This window comes from Biomphalaria glabrata, chromosome 2 (assembly GCF_947242115.1).
Source record: "Biomphalaria glabrata chromosome 2, xgBioGlab47.1, whole genome shotgun sequence".
Classification (NCBI taxonomy): domain Eukaryota; kingdom Metazoa; phylum Mollusca; class Gastropoda; family Planorbidae; genus Biomphalaria; species Biomphalaria glabrata.
The window spans coordinates 31403132-31425370 of NC_074712.1; the positions used below are offsets into that span (position 1 = coordinate 31403132).

At 35.3% G+C, this 22239-nt stretch overlaps 1 protein-coding gene across 5 annotated transcripts in view; it reads right to left on the reverse strand.

The window, feature by feature from the left end:
* Positions 1–22239, reverse strand: part of LOC106052916 (E3 ubiquitin-protein ligase MARCHF8-like) — a 58977-nt gene that overhangs the window by 35667 nt on the left and 1071 nt on the right. For 3 of the 5 annotated variants that reach the window (XM_056020059.1, XM_056020064.1, XM_056020063.1), the window contains exon 2: positions 4990–5503. Coding sequence is in view for 1 of the 5 variants with exons in the window: in XM_056020064.1 (XP_055876039.1) it covers positions 4990–5154 (165 nt within the window). In the remaining 4 variants the exon portion in view is untranslated. Of the gene's footprint in view, positions 1–4989; positions 5504–8186; positions 9551–22023; positions 22226–22239 lie in introns of those variants that run through there. The other 2 variants (XM_056020061.1, XM_056020062.1) reach the window with 2 other exon arrangements.

The following is a 22239-nucleotide window of genomic DNA, read 5'->3' on the forward strand; positions in this document are numbered from 1 at the left end:
AGTCACATGATTTTATTCTCTGGAAGTTTGGATGCTAACAAACAAAACACACACACACAGACACACACACACACACACGCACACAATGGATATACCAGAACTAACAAATAAGGAATCAACTAAAGAAAGAAAGAAAAAAAAAACTCTGCTTAGATATTTACTTTCTTTTCTTCGTTCGAGGGGTTAGCTTAGACCAGTGTTTCTTAAACTGTGTGCCGCGGCACACTAGTGTGCCGCCGAAGATTTGCAGGTGTGCCGCGGGGGTTTTCAGAACGCCACACTATTAAATGTTTATTTTACGTTGCGATGACATCCCCACTTACAACGACCAGTAATAGAAGTAGAGCGCTCCATAGTGACGGAAAGGGGTGTTAGCTATTCAGGTTAGGGAATTGTCCACTATAAATATATTATTATAATGACTAAAAGTTGGCCGCCTTAGCAGACGCACAACAGTTCTTGAATTGGCAACGATAATAATAAGCTTCCTATTCAAACTACAGTGGAAAAACTGTCAGTGTTTGCACCGATGATTGTCCTTCCATGCAGGGAAATAGAAAGGGATTCGTCACTCTTGTGCGTCAAGAAAATCCAAATGTATTAGTTGTTCACTGCATGATCCACAGAGAAGATCTAGCCTTCAAATCTTTACCGAAAGATTTGATGTCTGCTCTGGATCAAGTGATTCAAGTTGTAAACTTTATCAAATCTCGACCGCTTGCATCCCGACTTTTCTCAGAGCTTTGTGAAGCAATGGATTCAGACTACAAATGTCTCCTGTATCACACCAACGTTCGTTGGCTCTCCAGGGGGAAAAGTGTTAAAGCGTGTCGTCCAACTCAAGGATGTGCTGATTTCATTCTTGGAGGCTGAAAAAAAAAAGACTTTGGATTTTCTATTCATGACGAGACCGGTGGATTAAGGTGACATCTCTCTCTGATTTATTTGACAAATTAAATTCATTGAATTTAAGTCTTCAAGGACAATCGGAAACCATCATCACTCAAAAAGAAGTCATTTGGCGAAAAATTGTCTTTGTGGCAAAGTAAGATATCGAAAGGAGTCCTGCTTTCCTACTTACATTGAATGTGCTTCAAATAAAGAAATCACCCCCGAAATTCTGGACACTTTGTCACACCTGCAGTCAGCATTGCAGCATTACTTTCCAACAGTTGGAAGTAATGAGTATGGATGGGTCAGCTATCCATTTGGAAACAATGAAGCTACAAATCTGACAACTGAAGAAGCAGAGCAGCTCATTGATTTAAAAAACGATGCAGTTCTTAAGTCAAGTTTTGCCGAGAAAAGCCTGGATACGTTTTGGATTTCAATCAACAAGTTATATCCTGAAATCAGTTTAAAAGCAATCAAAATAATTCTTCCATTTGCATCTTCATGGTTTGTGAGTTTGGATTTTCAGTACTGACTGAAATCAAGTCTAGAGAGAGACTTCTTACAATAGACAATGAAATGCGAATTTGTTTGTCGACTCTGGAGCCTTGATTAGAGCGCATTCGCTCTCAAAAACAGGCACACCCTTCACATTAAATGCAATACTCAAAAACAGGTAAAATCTTCTTTTCTTTTTGTTATAAAACAACTGTTGCTCTTCGTGGTGTGCCGCGAAATTTTTGTAGTTTTTTTTTTCTGTGCCGCCAGACAAAAAAGTTTGAGAAACACTGGCTTAGACAATAGAAAGGGAGGCGGCGAGAGCTAAAACCAATGCAGGTATAATTATAAGGGAGGGGTGTCAACTCACCTGACACCATGTCACGGTGCTTATGCAACGTGAAGCCACGTGACATGGAGCGAGGAAATCGAAATGCTACAAGGATGCCAGAAAAGTTCACGTCCCCAGTAGGGCGAGACAATTCAGAGAAATGTCATCGTCTGCCTTAGCGACATAATGCTTTTTCCAAGCCTGAGTTGTTGAAGTTTGCTGCTCCCCACCCAATGAACGCACACACTATAAAGCCAGTTTATTTAAGTAACTCTTTAAACATCAACTCATCCCGAAAAACATATTGATTTGAAGACCCAAAAAAATACATTTGAATGCATTTCATTTGAATCAACTGTTAAAGTACATTAGCAAGAAGCAAGGAACTCTAACACAATGAGTTGTTTACAATCTTATTCAACAAGCTTTAGGCTAAGTTATTTGGTCGCCTGTGTATATTCGTCTTTCAATTTGAACAGAAATATTTTAGTTTAGTAACACAACATAGCGACTATTTCTAATGTGATTTGAATAGATACGCCTCAAAATTTACTTTCATTATTGTAAATAGCCTAAGCCTCCCCCCTCCGCTCCCCCCCCCCTAAAAAAAAATAAACTAAAACGATTCTTATGAAGGTATCGTGTGGCTAGCACAACGATCACACTAACATAGGACAAAAGATGTATTTGAGCTAGCTGGACTTAAGAACGTCACACAACCCTCTTGTCTAGGGCCATTAGCTCGGTAAATAAGCGCTGTGTCTGTATGTCCGACAGAATGTCTGTCATTAGCTGAAAGCCATATTAAAAGCCCGATTTCACCAAATTGTGAAGCGTGCTAAAATGGATGCAACGACTACTTTTACTCATCTTTTAAACGTACATTTGTTTGGAGGAGGACAGCATTGTGGTTATGGACAATTTTTAAATATAAATTTCTGATATTCCTATATGTAAAATTCCCAACAATGACATTTTATTAACCCTAAAGTAAACTTGGTTCTTTAAAGTAACACTTACTTCAATAATAGGGCACTACTTTCATATTCCTACCACCAAAATAAAAAGCGCAGTTATTATACTAGAACTTTGTCATCGTGCTCGTGCTTAGTCAAAAGTATCAAACTCTGTCCGTTGACCTGACTTGATGACCAAACATTGGGCCCACAGGAGCAGCCTAGGAGTTTGTATGAAAACAGAGTGGTTTTTTTTTTTTAAGATTCTTTTTTGTTTTGCTGTTTTTAGCGGCCCCCTAAAGGGGAAAAGCCGCTATTAGATTTTGTGTGAAATGTCTGTCCGTCCCGTTTAGATCTCGTAAACTAGAAAAGATAGTGAAATTCCGACATCATAATATTTCAGTCCATTCAAAGTTCTGATACAACGGCTACTTTTTTCTTTTCTAAAAGTGAAAAATCTAACTTTTTAAATCATTTATGCAAGCAGTTTTTTCATGAAAAACACACCACTTTTACAACTATTCACTATTAATAGTAACAAACACTGGAGTCTCTTTAGTAGGGGAGATGAATATGTACCCTATTCTAAACACATGTATGCAAATGGTTTTAGACTTTTTGTTAAAAAAATATTTTTTACATTTGTATTGCTACGTTATGTAAGTTCTGTCCTACTAACTAGTATGTTTTTCCAAAAATAAGGTTTACTTTTTTTAAGAGAAAAAAATCTATTTAGTATGCATATAAGTTGGACATAATTTAAAACAACAATTAATAAGTAGGTTTTCATATTATCGCGTGAACTGTAGTGTGATCCGTAACCGTAAAACACCAAACTAAAGGAATTTTTATCTTATTTTTTTACGGAAATGATTTTTTTTCTTTTTGAGGATTTGAATTACAAAACAATGAGATCAATTAGATATTCATTATAAGACATCAGTTAGGCCAGGTTCACATCTAACTTCACATTCACTTTCACCTATCCTTTGGTCTGCTGGACCGCTGGGGCACCTTCTTTCTCCATTCTTCTCTGTCATTTGTCTTTGATAGAATTTAATTCGGATGTCCTTTTTGAAAATATTGATACGTGCCTTTTTACCTGCCTGGGTGGACCATTTCGGGGTGCGATTTTGAGTTTGTGTTTCCACACAAACTGTCTTTGTAACCTTGTTATTTTTTGTTTTAGATACAGATGAAAAGAATTACTTAAAACAAATATAGAATCTATATTAAGGACTTGGATCCTTGTGGATCATATGTTGTAATACATTCCTTAAAGAACAATGAAAAGCCGAGACAGAGCTGCTAAGTTAGCTTAGAGCTTGGATCCAAAGGAAAAAGGGACTTAAGCCAGAGAGCTATGTCAAACAAGCGCGCTTTCACTTGACACGGAGCGCTCCACCGGAATTTGAACTTAGAACTTTGGTACAGCCGCGCAGCGCTCTAGCAAAAGTGTCAACCGAAAACAACAACAAAAAAACAACAACACATTACTTAATGTTCTAAAGCTGTACGTCAAAACGTGCCTATAGTCAATAGCCTCGTCATGAAGACTGGTGTTCTGTTTGTTTTGTTGCTTTTAACTTTAAGCCTCAAACTGAAGGGAAACGCTAGAGCTGTAAAAGTGATATTTACCTACTCTACAAGGAACTACACAGAAGCAGCTGGCTGAGGAACCAAACATAAGACAAAATAGTCATCTTAGCAGTAACCAAACCTTTCAGAATTGAATTCACTATTCATTGCACTACTCACACTACAGTGATAGTAAGTGTGTTTTGAGTGACTAGCGGAGTATTGCGTGTGGCTGTGTATGGACTAGGTGACCTTTATTGTTGTACTTGGTTGAGTGATCAGCTTATACGGTGTACTAGGTATGACTGTGTAGAAGCAGTAAACAACCGAGTGCTGAAGTGGACAGCATATACTGAAGCTTAAAGAATGTCAAGAGGATAAAGGTATGTGTTTATTGTTATTACAGTCTTCTTAGTGTGTTTTAGATATTTAATACATACACTATTTATCGCACTAGTCAATACAACTTTGACTTTATTATTCATTGTACTACATATTGTACTTTAAAAGTTTTTACTGTACTATTGATTGCACTATAGATTGCATTTTTCATTGCAGTATACAATTTACTTTTCATTTTATCATTCAAAGGTTGTTTTTTTAACCTTTGCTAAATAATAAGAAACTGTTTTCTTTATAAACTTATCTTTTATTTCATTCAAGAATCTTCATTCGGCGTTTGACACTCTTGTGAGGCCAAATGTTCTCAATTACAAAGAAGAAAAGATAACTCACCTTCGAAGCTTCTCTCCATTTCAGTATAAAAGGGCTGCCCCGATCTTTGGTGTTTCCGGCCGGCTGGACATTCAGCTGTGTGACCGGCATGACCAGAGTCCGCACTAGTCCTCCAACAGACAACGCTGGCTCACTTCTTGGCTGGTTTGCACATGCAGGAAACATGAAGTCTCAACTGTTGAGTTTCTCTGTCGTCACACTTAGGTCATGCGTTCTCATGTTTTATAATGACTGGCTTTTGGTTGTTAATTATACATCTGTTTTATTGTACTTTGTGCAATACGGTATCATGTCCAGACAGTTCGGGCCACCTTATTTCGTTTCGGTAATTTGATCAAAGCGTCAACTTGCATCCTCCCATCGTGTTTACACGTTGACCAGACGGGCTGTGATTTAGCATACGAGTCCAATAATTAGATTTAGATGCTGCAAAACAGAATCCAACGGTATCAGCTAGTGTTTATCTGGAGTAGGATCTTTTTCTTTGTCAAGACACTGATCTCCGTGTCAACAGCTGGTAAGAGAAAGAAATAAAAAGACAACAATAAAAACACAATCAACATTAAAATAACAGGCTTGGTGATTCTGTAACTGAATGCATTTTTCTAATCGATAGTGGCCAACGATTCAAGTGATTTTTATGTGTAGTAGCGGGTGTTTAGGGAAGAGACAAAAAAAAAAAAAAAGAAGAAGAAAGAGAGAAAATAGTGATCTATAATTACAATACGAAAAAAAAAATCAACATTTCGCCGATACCCGAAGAGCCCTCCTTCTGACGCATTGCTTTTTGCTTTGCCCCCCCCCCCTTTTTTTCCCCCTCTTATTCTGTTTTTCTTTTATGACAATTAACGTCCATATTTTTTTTTAACAATGAAAATGCGAGCCACCGCAGACAGAGAATAAGAGCATGATAAATAATTCAAGGCAGAAGTTCATTGTTTAGACTTGTCTCTGAAAGAGAACCACCTCCAAGGAAAGCCTTTAGACTTGTCTCTGTCTGAAAGAGAACCACTTCCAAGGAAAGCCTTTAGACTTGTCTCTGTCTGAAAGAGAACCATTTCCTAAGAAAGCCTTTAGACTTGTCTCTGTCTGAAAGAGAACCACTTCCAAGGAAAGCCTTTAGACTTGTCTCTGTCTGAAAGAGAACCACTTCCTAAGAAAGCCTTTAGACTTGTCTCTGTCTGAAAGAGAACCATTTCCTAAGAAAGCCTTTAGACTTGTCTCTGTCTGAAAGAGAACCACTTCCAAGGAAAGCCTTTAGACTTGTCTCTGTCTGAAAAAGAACCACTTCCAAGGAAAGCCTTTAGACTTGTCTCTGTCTGAAAGAGAACCACTTCCTAAGAAAGCCTTTAGACTTGTCTCTGTCTGAAAGAGAACCACTTCCTAAGAAAGCCTTTAGACTTGTCTCTGTCTGAAAGAGAACCACTTCCTAAGAAAGCCTTTAGACTTGTCTCTGTCTGAAAGAGAACCACTTCCAAGGAAAGCCTTTAGACTTGTCTCTGTCTGAAAGAGAACCACTTCCTAAGAAAGCCTTTAGACTTGTCTCTGTCTGAAAAAGAACCACTTCCAAGGAAAGCCTTTAGACTTGTCTCTGTCTGAAAGAGAACCATTTCCTAAGAAAGCCTTGCGTGCGGTTGCCAAAGTACAATAAGCAAGCCACCGAGATGTCCAAGTTGTGAGCTTACGTCAATATAAAATTTTGTTCTCACTATATTTCTGACATTTTCTTGTAAATATATATATATATATATGGCTCCTTTTGTCTCGAAAGGCAATGGATGCGCCCAAATGAGTCACTGGTTTTGGCTTAATCTTGAGACGGGGCAGAATCTGGTGTGGCTAATCAAGCAAATTCTAGAACGGCAGACTTTGCCACAATTCGTACATGTGTATGTCTCTGATTTAGGACTAGCGGACAGGGCAGCTTTCTTTTTTTCCCTCTTGATTAAGGCCGCTTCAATTCTTTTGTTCTCAGCAAGGGTTGTCCCAGCACGCACAGTCTGTCTCCATGCACTCCGGTCTTTGGCTATGTTTTCCCACATACTTTCGCTGATGCCTGTGGCTCTCATGTCTCGCTTGCAGACATCTCTATATGTTAGTCTTGGGCGGCCCTTGGGTCTGACTCCTTCCACAAGCTCAGCATATAAGATATCTTTCGGGATTCTACCATCTGGCATGAGGGTGACATGTCCGAGCCAGCGTAATATATATCATACTTAAGTCTCTAGAAATATTCGAGAGGCAAATTCGATGATGTCCCGAGAAACACAGACTTGCCTGAGCTAGAGAATAAACTACAACTTGCGAAGTCAGACCTCTTGCTGAGTTTAACGCTACCTTGTGAGCAGATTGTATGCAAATAAAATTTATTTATGCTCCTTAATTATTATGGCAGCTGACGAGAAAGTTTTAAGTTGTATACATTGTAAAATCTTATCATGAAATCATGGACCAAGTGAGGTCTAGTGTGAAATATACTGTGTACATGTGACACATAGAGACTGTGTATATGTGATACAGAGTTTATATGTGTGACAGAGAGTGTGTGTATGTATGACACAGAGAGAGAGAGAGTATTGAAATGAGAATGCATGGTTGTTGTGATTGTAATTAAAATAAATACGATGCGCCCCGCCCCTCGCTGGCCGACATAAGGGTTTAATGTGGCCCTCCGCTTACCAAAAAATGTATAGACCCCTGCATTACAACAAATAATCATTTTTAAAAAATGAGGCAACCTGCGATCGTGGGAGAAAGAGAAAAGGCCAAGAGGGAGAGAGATGGAGCAATAAGAGAAAAAAAGGGGGGGGGAGAAAGAGAGGAAATTTAAGATGGAGAAAGGGAGACGGAAGGGGGGGGGGGAGGAGATTGTCCAGTCTGGTAAAAGTAGATACATTATCAGCATTCAAAATGCATTTCATGACAGCTAAGACACGAAGATGAAACGACAAACAGTACAAATATATGTTAAAAACACTAAATGTATAGAAACTATAGAACACCTAGCCTATTACAGTTGTAACTCGTGTAACCTAAGAATACATGAAAAACAAAAACGACCGGCAAAAAAACGATCACGATTTGACTACACCTTCTAGTAACTCTATCTTGATTTCATTCAATCGATTTTAAAAACCAGCTACTGTCACATAGTATCTAGACCTAGAGAGTTAACCATTACCCTTACGGCAACATACTCATCTGTTCAAAGTCAGAACAAATCCAATCCAATCTGTCTCTACTTTCAAGTAATCGATCCAATCAACGCTTGAGTCTATTTATGCATCAAGCAATAAGAAAGGACAAAACAAAGCAAGGGCACTCACTCTCGAAATAGATCGAGGTAGATGAGCAGAAACATGGCCCAATCGAGGTGATCTATGGGAACTTTTGTTCCTACTTTCCACAACAGGACCTGTATGCCTTGGAGGTCTCTAGAGGCAGAGAGTCTTTGAGTTTAATTGTGGTGTGTGTGTGTGTGCTATCGTCGCTTGGTGCTAAGACCTCTCGCCGAACTTTACGGGCGTTCGATAAAATGTCAATAGAGAGGCTGGCAGTGAGAGTAAGCAAGTAAACGGGCATACGACACAATCGGACATGAAGAATGCTTCCACTAGATTTTTTTTCCCTTCATACCCATTTTTGTTTTGTTTTTTTCATACCCAGATTCCATTTCGTATGACATTAAAAATGTTTTGTTCTTGAATTACGAAGCAGAAGTGAAAATATTTATTTCAGTTAGAAGAAAATGCATACTTTTAGCTTTGGTAGGTCTACAAAAATTGATATAATTCAATAGAGATAGAAAGAGAAACAAAGAGAGAATAAGATAGACACCCACAGAGAGACAGACTGAAAGAGACAGCCACAGAAACAGACAGACTAAGACAGAGAGTCAGACTGAAAGAGACAGACAGACAGAGCCATCATGACGTCAATGCATCCCTTGTACAACTTGTTCAAATTGGACAGACTGGTGGACGGACACAAAACACAAAAGCAGATAATTTATAAGAGTTGATGCAAAGAAGAGACGAAGCAAAAAAAAAAAGTATATTAAGTCTTGACGCCAGTGCATTATTTTAAAAACATTGATAATTAGGAAATATTGCCAAACTATTATAAAATAATAGTACAAAATGGCGATGTTATGACGAATGCTGACGTATGTATAGAAAGGCGGGAAGACGGATAGATGAGAACTTCGGAAAGGTGAGAGAATTGGAGAGAGAAACAAGAAAAACATTTAATTTTGTTTAAAGTCAATACCTCCATTGTTAAACTTTAGTAAAATAATTTTAAAATAATATTACACTGTTTCCTGCTAGAATTTAAGCATTTTTCGATTCGGCTAGCGAGCAAGGTATACTTTTGCGGTTATTTCTTCGTATGATAATCAATTGTTAAATGACATCTAGATCTAACAATAGACCAAAGGTTCTGATTTAGAACACTTAAGATCTAGTCTAGATCCACTTCTATATAGAATCTAGATGTAATCTCTATTAGATTTAAGTAAAAATATAAGCAACGCTTTTAAACTCCAATAAAATTAAAGCACGTCTAAATTTACTCAGTGTCACTGTGTTATTTTATATATTATGAATGTGGCTGTGGTTATCAATGTAGGCGTGGTGGTGACATTGGGTTCTTGTTACAAATCACAGAATAATAAAATGACGCTGGGTGTAGCAGACACAATAAGTTTAATATAACACCACATAGTGAATACACCATACAATTCGACCCAGGAATGGTCAGTATTAATCCAACAGTAATATACGAATATCACAACTTAGTACTTATTCTATAACCAACTAGTTTAAACATCCAACTCTACTGCTTATATCTTAAGTGCTTCAATACAAGTGCTTGCTACAAGATCTCTATGTGGACTGACTGCCTTTAACTCTCTGGTTCACCTAAGGTCAAAAGTGTTCACCTTAGTGCCACATGGGTTGTGAATAAGATTCACAATATGGAATTAACATACACAATACAGAATTAGGGTTTCTACTCTATGGCACCAACTTTGAGGTGGTGACATTACCTATCACCCCCCTTTTGAAAAAAATTTTGAAGAAATTTTTTTTCAGCTTGACGACATAATTATCCTAAGTAGGATCAATTGGAATTCTTGGGGTCTATGAAATGTACAATTGCAGAGTTCAAATAGAACTACAAACTTCAAATAAAATATATAATATGACGGTGTTACACAAAATATTTGCTGAATCAAAAAAATTCATACAAGGGCAAAATTCTCTAATTCATCATATTCTTGTAAGGCAATTCAAATAATTCTCTGAGTCAAATACTTAACATCTCAAATAATTCTTTACATGTAGTTCTAATATATACATCAATGTTCAAATGTGTTCAATATTTACAAGTCTTTTTCATAATAATATGTGCAAAGTGTGACAAAAATTTCAATGACAATCTCCTATGTCACAATGTGAAAAATTAATACAAGTTTTTATTCACAATATCTATTTATAAAGAAAAATCTTTGACACTATAGAAATGTTAGAAGTCTGGGTTTTTTTTTAACACCAATAGTACAATATGTACAAATCATGTAGAAAATGTTACAAGTAAGTCTCAATATGTAAGTGATAAGTATAGAAAAATTCAAAATATGTGTCAAAATTCAACATCAAATTGTTTAATGATCATTGTTACCAATTCAATGTATCTGTTTACTTCAATATGAGGTTTGATATCTCCATAAAAAATTGTTGTGCATTAATATTACACAAGTAAATATGTATAATTCAAGTATCAAAATATTGGATCAAAAGTATGAACATCAAATCAAAATAAATATCTTTCATGGTGCTTGTTGCATGCAACTTATGTTTCAATTAAGTATTTCTCCATATGACAGTTCAAATAATTTGTAGCTAGTAATGGCAAAAGTTTAATGTTACATTGTTTATCAAATAATTATTGTGTACAAAGTTCAAAAAACTCTTTTGTCAAAAAAGATTCAACTGAGAAAATGTGTCAGTTGTGATACAATCTTTGAGTTAACATTAATTTGTTCAAGCATATATATACAAGCATAACATCCTACTAGTTTAGTTGTATTCATTTTAATCTGTTGTGAAAAAATGTGTAAGTCCAATTTAAAAGAATAATATCAAGTGTCTCTTTCAGTACTTGAAATATCAAAAAGTTTGTACAACAATCTTCTTGTTTACATCAATGATTGTTACAAAAAATATAGTCCATAAGAATAGTTTGACAAAAATGTTTTCAAAAAAATACAAGTGTATGTCAATATTTAATTACACTAATTGACATTGAATAAATAAGTTACATTATGAATCAATCTCCTTTTTCAATAGTATTGAAAAATGTGACTAAGTTATATAATTGTGATAAATGACATAGTAAAAAAATTGCAATCTTGTTTACAATAGCTGTAGAAAAATTTTTTTGTCCAAGTTGTTCTCAATACAATGAGAAAAAATAATGTTTACATTGCATGGAAAAAATTAAGCTAGGTACTGAATAAGTTTGGAAAAAATTCAATGTTTGTTTACATTGTTGAGTACATAAATGTTTTTCTTGTTGACAAAAGAATGTGAAAAAATGTTGGTTACAATGTAGTAATCAAATTCCAAAGTTTGTTTACAAATAGAGTTTTTTTTTTTAAAAATGAAGTCTTAGTTCAATGTTTACAAATAGTACTCATTGTTTACAAAATAATGCTCAATGTTTACAAAATAATGACATCATAGTTGGTTGTAAAAATAATTGTGTTTACTTTAAGGTGTGAATCTTAAATCTTTGAACTTTAGCAATTGTGACTTTAATTCTATGACCTTGAATTTATGCTAGCTTTAAAGTGCATTACTCTAATATATCTTCCTTGAAATAAAGTATTATCAAATGAATTGACAATTTTGTTACAATCTCTTTGTGTTTTCAAATAGACTAAAGCTATTTTGTTTGATTTGTCTTCACTTATTTTGATGTCTACCCATTTTACAAAAGCTGTGTTGTTAAAATAATTCATAATAGTTTGCCATCTAGTATTTCTTGAAAGATTTTCAACTTTAACTATATGATGTGTATAATTATTTGTTTTGTTTGCTGCTTTGGTTCTGTTTGTTTGATGTGATCTACTGTTAGTTGGACTGTAGCTTTGCCATGTTCTTCTGTTATATTGTTGTTGATAGGATCTATTATAGTTAGGACTGAAGCTCTGGAAAGTTCTGTTATCTCTTCCATATCTATGGTTTCTATTTACATGTTGCTGTTTTTCTGATGCCATTCTCTTTCTGCACTCTGCTTTGGTGTGACCCAATATGCCACAGAAAAAACATTGTATGCTCTTGGCATATTTAAATTTATTTGTAGTTCTTTGATGGTTTTCTGTCACTGTTGCAGCTACATTGTACAATTCCCTTTTGTCAATGGTGATGTTTGGGTGTGAGTCTTTGTATGTTGTTAAGTTTGATATCAATTCAGCTTCATTTTTTATTTTTCTCTCCTTCAGGAATGAGAATGCTGCAGCTGTAACATTTATTAACACATTCTCAATGAGAAAGAAATCTAAGATCTGTTTGGGGTCATCTAAGTTGCAGTTTGAGAGTTGTAGCCACTTTGTCATGTTCTGGCGCATGTCATGTATTGTTCTTTTTAAATCTGCATTCTTGGCTAGTTTTATTTCCCTAAAAAGTTTTCGATAGTGCTCCTCCGTTTTGCCAAAATGTTCAATAAGTCTTTGTTTTACTGTGTTGTAGTCTTTTCTTTGCTCCATAGTTAGTGTGTCGATGATGTTTAGTGGTTCACCTCTTAGGTTAGCTAGAAGTTGTTGAGCCATTTGTGCACTATTCATATTTGCTGTTTGACAGATGTATTCAAATTGAATAATGAAATTTTCCAATGTGTCTTCTTTTGGATCAAAGTTCCTAAATTTGCTATGATACTGATGATGAGATGAAGTTTGACTTGCTGAATTGTCTTTATTTTCTTTTGCTAGTTTTGCCATTTTTTCTTCATGTTCTTTTAATTTTATTTCATGCTGGCGTTCTTTTTCTTTCTCTAAGTTTTCTTGTTCTTTCTCTCTCAGTCTTCTTTCATGTAGCCTTTCTTCACGCTGCTTGTCTTTTTCTACTCTAATTCTATCTATTTCAATTTTTATGAATGCAGCTCTATCATCTTCTTTTAACTTTAGTTTATCCACTATCTCTATTAGTTTTTCATACTCAGCCATTTTCAAAGATTCAAATTAGTAATATAGTTAGTTAATAGATATGTGTACTAGATATTTGTAAATGAAATATTGTACAATAAATACTTATTATTGCTCAAATAGTAATTACAGGTAATAGTAGATATATATTTTGTGTGAAACAATTGAGGTTATGAGGTATCTTAAGTTATTCTTGGTACTTTGTCTAGTTCGTAATGTAATACTTTACTGATCAATTATGTGATTATGTATTTCTAGTATCTCCCCTTGCAATGTAAAAGTTTATTGCAACAAATAATTCACAATTATGTGAGCCTTATTAGTCTGATAAATAGTGATCACTGTAATATGTTAAGTTTCTGCTTTTTTACTAATCAGTGTCCATACAAATAGTATCAAAATAGTTCAATGTGTTTGAAGAGTATATACAATATAAATCTTGTCAATCTCAAATCAAAATATATCCCATAGTGTATCAAGTGTGTAGTGTAGTGTTGATAATAAAAAATAGGTTGAAATAAGAAGTAAAATAAATATATATTAATAAGTAATTAGACAAACATAAATACACTATAGATACTAAACAGTCTGCTTTAAAGAGACATTACAAGATAGTAGAAATAGTAGACAAAAGAATTACAATGAGTAATAACTATGACGCAAAAAGAAATTCAACAAATGTAAACAAGACAATATCAATACAAGAGTTTAACAATATGATAGATACTTGACGAAATACAAACTTAACTAATACAGCTATACGATCAAATATTTACTTTATCTAAAGAGTCCCTACCAATACCTGGATGCTTACTTGAAAAAAAAATATAAATGCTCAGACTCAATAGATAATGAAATTTAGTCCCTAAAGTCAAATGTATATATAAATACAAATGTAAACAATGAAAAAAAAATTTGTGGTGTAGTTCAAGAGAACTAATCAATACTGATAATACTAAGGGTAATTAAAGTTACTTCCCTTAAATATTCACTTGATGCTTGACTTGTACATAAAGTTCCGGTGATGCTCCACATAAAATATGTCCACAGTACAGTTCATACGTAATCCACTTGTTAAATCCACAGTACAACGGTACAGTTCATAAGTAATCCACTTGTTAAATCCACAGCACAATGGTACAGTTCATAAGTAATCCACTTGTTAAATCCACAGTAGAATAGTACAGTTCATAAGTAATCCACTTGTTAAATCCACAGTACAACGGTACAGTTCATAAGTAATTCACTTGCTAAATCCACAGCACAATGGTACAGTTCATAAGTAATTCACTGTTTCGTACAGTTGCTGAAACAAATATAAATAACTAAAAATGACCATAAGTAGTGACGACAAAAGAGGTCTAAGAGTGAGAGCGCTCTCTTATTAAATGTGCTGTTAGACAGCGACAATAGGAGTGTGTCATTAGAATTATGACGAGCACTCGATGTAGATGATTCTTGAATATGTCAGCTACTTCGACTGACCATATATCAGCTGTCTTCAAACGATGACTTGAATGACCTGTAGTACTAGATTTTCACCCACACCGGTTGTAGTATCACGGTTGTCTAGTTTCACCCACACAGGTTGTAAGATCAGGTTGTCTCAGCATATCATGTTTGATCTCTTTCGCTTAGGATGTTAAAGTAACTTTGAACAATGCTGTGCTCCTAAAGCTATCTCAACTGGTGTACAAAAAAAGTACAACCACATAAATCAGGCTTCCAGATAAATGACACTTAGGACAGTAGTCAACTGGAAAAGTTGAAAATACAGCTCAGACAGGAACAGTTCAAATTGTTCATTTCATCACAGATGAAAAAAATAGCTTGCTAATGGTAACTGTGTCATGGCAGGTCAATGTGACATGTAGTAGTAGATCTAGATACCAAGTGTGTAGTCAAAAAAATTTAATAAATTCTGGATTAGTTGCAATTCATGTAAAGTTCAATCTTGAAGTACAAGTTAAAATAGTAGGCACAGTTAACTTTCAATTTCAGCTCTGTTTTTTGTTAGAGTGTTAGACTAGCTGAAGATAATAATAATGTCACTCTTGGATCACGTGAATCTCACTTGAAAAATTGTGTGCTGGTCTCAATAAATGTAGATCTAGGTCATCTCTATAATGTTGAATGTGTCGCTGAACGACCAAATGAGAAAAATAGTAGAGTCTATAATAATCAGGTTTTAGCTTTCTTGCTCGTTGAGTGGCGTCATGATTTGTGTAAACAAATATTTTTTTGAGTTACTTTTTCATGTGTTAACTAAATAGTTCACTTGCCAACTTCAAAAATATCCGTATAAATGTTACTGTAAGTAACTGTAGTATTAAAATACTTCTGACAGCAATCGGAAAAAATTTCTTGACTTGTTCCTCTGGTGCTCATAAATCCTATAAGTTAGTAGATCTGACACTTCTGATATCATAAAATATCGTTTGCTGACACTATTCTGACACTATTCTGACACCAAAGATATCATTTTCTGACACTTCTGACACTATAAATGTCACTGAATGGCTTGCGCTTTGGACACTTCTGACACCATAAATGTCGTTTTCTGACACCACTTCTGACACCATTAAATGTCACTGTGTTATTTTATATATTATGAATGTGGCTGTGGTTATCAATGTAGGCGTGGTGGTGACATTGGGTTCTTGTTACAAATCACAGAATAATAAAATGACGCTGGGTGTAGCAGACACAATAAGTTTAATATAACACCACATAGTGAATACACCATACAATTCGACCCAGGAATGGTCAGTATTAATCCAACAGTAATATACGAATATCACAACTTAGTACTTATTCTATAACCAACTAGTTTAAACATCCAACTCTACTGCTTATATCTTAAGTGCTTCAATACAAGTGCTTGCTACAAGATCTCTATGTGGACTGACTGCCTTTAACTCTCTGGTTCACCTAAGGTCAAAAGTGTTCACCTTAGTGCCACATGGGTTGTGAATAAGATTCACAATATGGAATTAACATACACAATACAGAATTAGGGTTTCTACTCTATGGCACCAACTTTGAGGTGGTGACACTCAGTTATGGCATAATTACGGTAATACGACTGACTACGCCACGTTGGCTCTAGACCTAGATATAACTCTCCAGCCAAATTTAAATGTATGTATTTGTTACTTTGAAAATTTAAACGGTCAAACTAGAGTTCTCCCCGTGTGGCCAACGAGCTAGTAATTCTTTTCTCAGCTATATATATCAACTGTTAAATTTCTGGGAAAATCGTTTCAGGTGTTTTTTAGATTAGCTGTCCAGGTTCCTGGATCCATGAAGCTTTGACTTGAATAGAGGTATTGTAAAAAGAACGATAGGGCTGAAGCCTCCTCAAGCCAATATAGGCGTACTAGCCACTTTTTAAAAATCAGAAAGAGACACATATGATGTAATTTAAATATATTTCAGGACAGAAGACTAAAACATAAAATAGCAATAATAAATAAAACACTGAACCATAATTAATAAATAAAAAAAAAATACAACCTAATAAAATACTCAGACAATACAATCACGTTTAGTATTTCATATACTAAGACAAATTCGTACAAGTGCCATAACGGGTTACCAAAATCAGCCCCCTCCCCCCCAAAAAAATAATAACTTAGCAGAATTTAAGTCTCTACCTAACATGCACAACTAGATTGACACGCGTGGGACATAATAATCTTGTTTTGAAAGGACGTCTGTTAATTTATAAGATAAGATAAAATATTTATTTAAAAAAAACGCCAGAAAGAGGGACACCGGATGTTCAAAGAAAAAATGTCTAACCTCACCAACAGATTAACTCATTAAAAGCATTTTTTTCTTTTTAACAATAACGAAAGAAAATAATCTCAGCGTCAATGATTGCTGACTGCAAGACACAAGAAGACATGACCAGTTCGTGACGGCAGTTAAAGCACGGCCTGGTGTTGAGACACAACGTCCACGCACAGAAATAACAGCAGTAGCTATTTGAAACCAAAGAGGATGTCTAAACGGGAAACTGCATCACGAAGAGAGTCTGGTTCCTCCACACAAAAACAAATGCTCAAATGGAATCTCAATGACGTAAACTAAATGGTTTTAATTGTGGCAAGACTTTTGTTCGTATCTATTTTAGTCAAAGAAAAGTGCCAGAATTGGCCGAAAGACAAGGGGATAAGGAGACACACAAAGAAAAAATTGCATAAAAATAATTATCCTAATGATTTTTTTATTAACATTGTGAGCTTACGGTTATTCCTTGGGTTAATCAACGGCTTTGTCTGATATGCAATACAAAAACTAATTGCTTTTTCTTTAGCTTCCCCCACGTGGAAAAGGTGTAACTGTGTTTGTCCATCTGTTAGAGACCAAAATATCTATCAAGATTTAAATTTGAATACACTTTTCTCTGGCTAACCTTTTATTTTATTTTTTTTTCTGTCCGAGTGGTTAATTTTTTACCGCGTGTCCTAACATCATTCTGAAGATGTTTGTTTCGCGTGTCCAAATCAGGTGATTTGATTAGCACGAAAATGATTTTATCAGGATAAATCCCATTTGAAAATGACGTTATCTAGCCTACACGTGATTGGAATGTTAAACATCAGTATTGACCGGTGCTGCCTATTCCTTTAGTGAAGTGTGTGTTGTGGACGCCAGGTTGGTGCATTACTGAAGCTCAGAACCGCTTGACGCCAGACCACTTTGACGGAGCTTACAGCGTCTTACCAGGCCTCATAGTTGGTTGATGGGAAAGGGAGGGGGGGGGGGGCAAGATTGATTTCTGCACTAGAGCTTTGAATAATAGTGCAGTTCAATGACTTATTAGACTAAGACGAAATAACAACTGTAAAGACATTGCTTAGCTTAAAAGATAAAAAGACAGTCTAATGTAGCCTTACTACTTGACCTAATGATGGTAACATACTGGCAATGCTAACAATCGGATGATGTTTAGTGGTCTGGTAATGTAATGTGCCCAACAGGCACTAGTAAAATCTATTGTCCTACCATTCGCTAAATCCATTAATTAAGTAAATCCTTTTAAGCACACGCAAGCAACAGCCTGAGAAAAACTAAAGCAAACTAGTCACCAAATTCCATGGATGTAGCGGAGAGGAGGGTTCTTCAATCTTCCAAGAAAAAAATCATTTCACACATTGATCTGCTTTCCTACCAGTCTCTGGGCTCCATTCATAGAGTGGAATGAATAACGATTTGATATTTAACTAGACATTTTTTTTGTTAGAACAGGAGTGACCAAGATATGGAGCATGCGCCCAAAGTGGAGCATGCGCCCAAAGTGGAGCATTGCACAATTACAAGTGGCGCATTTCACCCCGAGAAAAAAATCAAGAAAAAGCATTCCTGTTCGGAAAAAAATCATAACCTATTTCTAGAAGAAGAAAAAAAGTTCCACAGGAATTTAACTTATTAGCTATTACGACGCCCAAATTGACCAAAATGTTTATAAAACTAATCAAACCAACAACAAAAAAAAAAACACATAACAAGTTGGATTAATGTAATTGTTATATTCAATTATGAATCATGTAAGCTCTTATTTTCGTTAGTCTAGAACCGGGATCGGCAACCTGCGGCTCGCGAGCCACATGCGGCTCTTTGGATGTGAAGCTGCGGCTCTTTAGTTCCATACGCAAATATTATTTATTTTATCGAAACATTTTTTAAAGAAGTTCTGAATCTTTTAACGAAGATTAGGCGCCGATTCTATCTCTCATCCACTTGTACTCGCCTTTCACCACACCCCTCCCCCATTACACGCGTCGTCACTGTTGTCAGTAAGTCGAAAGATCTCGGCCGTCATCGGATGTTTCTATATAGCTTTTAATTTGCTTTCGACACAAGACGGATTGGCGTCTTAACCAGTTAGACTTTCTAAGGAATGCCGCGAATTGCTACAGTGAGGTGAAGTTAGTATTCGAAGTGCTAACTATCTTTGGATCGACTTAGTCTTGCGAGCAAGCGTTCTCTTGCATGAATATAGTTAAAAGTAAAATAAGAAGTCAACTAACAAATAAAAATTTAGAGTCGTGTTTGAAACCAAAAACAACAGTCATGAGCCAAATGTATCCAAACTTTCTAAAACCATACAAAGAAAAAGCTCCCATTGAATTTGTTTGCTCGATTATCTTATTTGTTGTGAGAGACACTACTTATAAATGAATTCTTTCTTTTTTTTTTTCATTTAAAAAAATTCATTGTTTGAGAACTATTTATAGTTGGCAAGAAAAATCTTTGTGGCTCTTTAACAACTTCAAAATCTTGTAAATTATAATTTTTGGCTCTTCCGACTTAAAAGGTTGCCGACCCCTGGTCTAGAACATATTTTAATGTCAACTTATTTAAGCTTTTTGTGGTAAGAAAAAAATGATGATAATTTCAACATTTTTGCAGAACTTATGGCCTTAAGTTACTTAAAGAAAAAAATCAAAAGGTCAGGCTTATTTAAGGAAGCAAATTTATGTATATAAAATTATCAATTAAATTTTAGTAATCTAAACTAGTAAACTAAATCCTCAATAACTGGTAGAGCTATTGGAACTGCAATGTAAATTAAGTTTAAATTCTTCTAATATATCATTGCTTTTTACACCAAGAGGCTGTGTGTGGAACACTTTTGAACTTGCAGCATGTTATGGATATCAGTTGTGAAATGTATTAATAAAATTAGAAAAAAAGAGGATAAGAAGAAAAAAGAAGAAAAAATTCAGAGAAAATTGTGATTTGTAAGATCCTTTTATTGCGAGGTTCTCCGAATATTTTGGTAACTGAAAAATTTCGCACATGATTTTCTAGAAGAGAAAGATGTGCTGCCTAAGGAAAAGGGGTTTTCTGAGTGATAAAAAATGGATGTTTAATTAAGCAGTTTTAGTTGATGATACTCAGAAAAAAAGAGGAGGGGGAGAGAACAAGTAATCTTTCTCTTAATACATTCTATATTTGACTATATTTATGTGTGTATTTTTTACACACGTCAATATCTGGTGTCATTAAAATAGTTGCATGTTTTTCCTGTAGCTTTGTTATGATTTTGCCCCTTCGTATTGCCCTTCGTTTCCTAACCATGGACACAGCTTCACATATATTTCATGGAGTCAACAGGTCTTTCAATGTAGTCCTGTTTATTTTTATCAGTCGCATATTTCTGGGAAAATGTCATCGACGAAACTGTTGCTCTCGAACTTGGCAAGATGGCTGTAAGCTATGTTTGTGAACATTGGGATAACTATGGCAGTGCCCTGTGTGTTGTTCTCACTCACGGAAGCACAGTCATACATTCTGCTCGACTATATGCTGCCTAAATGAATATTTCCGGCATGTATGGTAGCAAGGCTGAAATTGTGGCGGTGTCTCAAATACTTCCCACTACTATCACTATTCACTTCTGAGAACGTCTGCATGACCCTCCTCGAGTTTACGATATCCCTGCTATTTAGCGGTTGCATTAACCACAATAAACACAACGTACTGGAGTGTAAAACTATCGCAGCTGCTACATCACAAACTGTCCTTATTCCACGGATATCCCTGAATCCATCAGATAATCTTAAAGAAGGATTCCTAAGCTTTTGAATGATACCACATTGTCATAAAACAAAAGTCATATTTATTTAGAAAATTTACAGTTAAGTCATAGGCATTGACTATCACTTCTAAGCAAGCTCAATATTTTGTATTGTTTTTAGGCCTTGATTTATGCATAAAGTTTGTTACCGGTATACATGTATTTTATTATTTTTAAATGCAATTTTGTCCTCCAAAATTAAAAAAACTTACGCCAACATGCTGTTACCAGTTATAAATGATGCCAAATTAAGCTATTTTTTAAATGGCTTAGTGGAAAAATTATAACTACCATAACAATCTTAGACTATAATATTAAAATCAATATTTCCATTATAAAGTAGTGTTAGAAATCTTTTTTTTCTATCTTTAGGTATGGGAAATACAAAAGGAAATCCGCTTCTTAAGGCAAGTTTAGGCTCATCCTGATGATGTTAAATTAAGTCCTCCCGTGATGCAGCGACCTGTAGCACCAGACTTTAGCGATTCTCATTGATGATATCAAGTATAAATGATTTATGCATTGTTCAATGGCTTATCTTTGATCAACCTAGTGGAGATAATGCTATCAAAGTGTTATTTTACATTATATATAAATATTACAATGCTGAGGAAGTTTCTACCATCTGAAATTGTCATGTATAGTTGTGCATCCCACTTGGAACTCTAAGGCCAGCAAAAGTGAACAAGAGCTCCCTTCCACCAGCCTGAAGTTCCTCCTTCACATCACCCTGTCTGATGAGGGGTGAGACTCCGGGTTAAACTTAAGAGTTTGATTTTGCGATCCCTTCCGGTGGACAGGGACACTACTGAGTTGCGGACTAGAGACGCGGCCAGAGGCCAAACCACTGGGACTCCCATCATGTTCCTTTGATCTACCAGGCTAACCGTGTGGGACACGCCATTTATGTAACAGCTCCTTGAGGGACAGTGCCTGGACATTGACAGATCCCTGGGGGAGCTCTTTTACATCCCCGCACAGTGCGATGAAGATGTTTTCACACCCTCTTAGGCACTCTTAAGGCACTCTTATCTTATTATGTCTTATATAATACAGACATAGCCATAGGCCTACTTCAAAAAGGAAGATGATTACCTATATACTATATCTATAAAAGATTATATATTTAAAACATAGAAAGATAAATTTGGTGTCCTTGTAAACCCCACACTCAGCAAGCTCTACATAACTTTTTTACTTTTAGTATATAAATATTAATATAGATTACGATTACCTTTTAGTCTTTAGTTTTTGGTTCTGCTCTTTCTAATCTAGATCTACTTAAGTCTACTAGACTAGATTCTAGATTAGTAGATAAGTAGATAATGATAATCTAGAAATAATCTAGATCTAGAATTCTAGATCTTTATGAGTTATTTTATTATGACTTATGATTATTATGATACGTATAAGAGTTAAGAGGTCTAGATTCTAGATCTATAGTTAGACA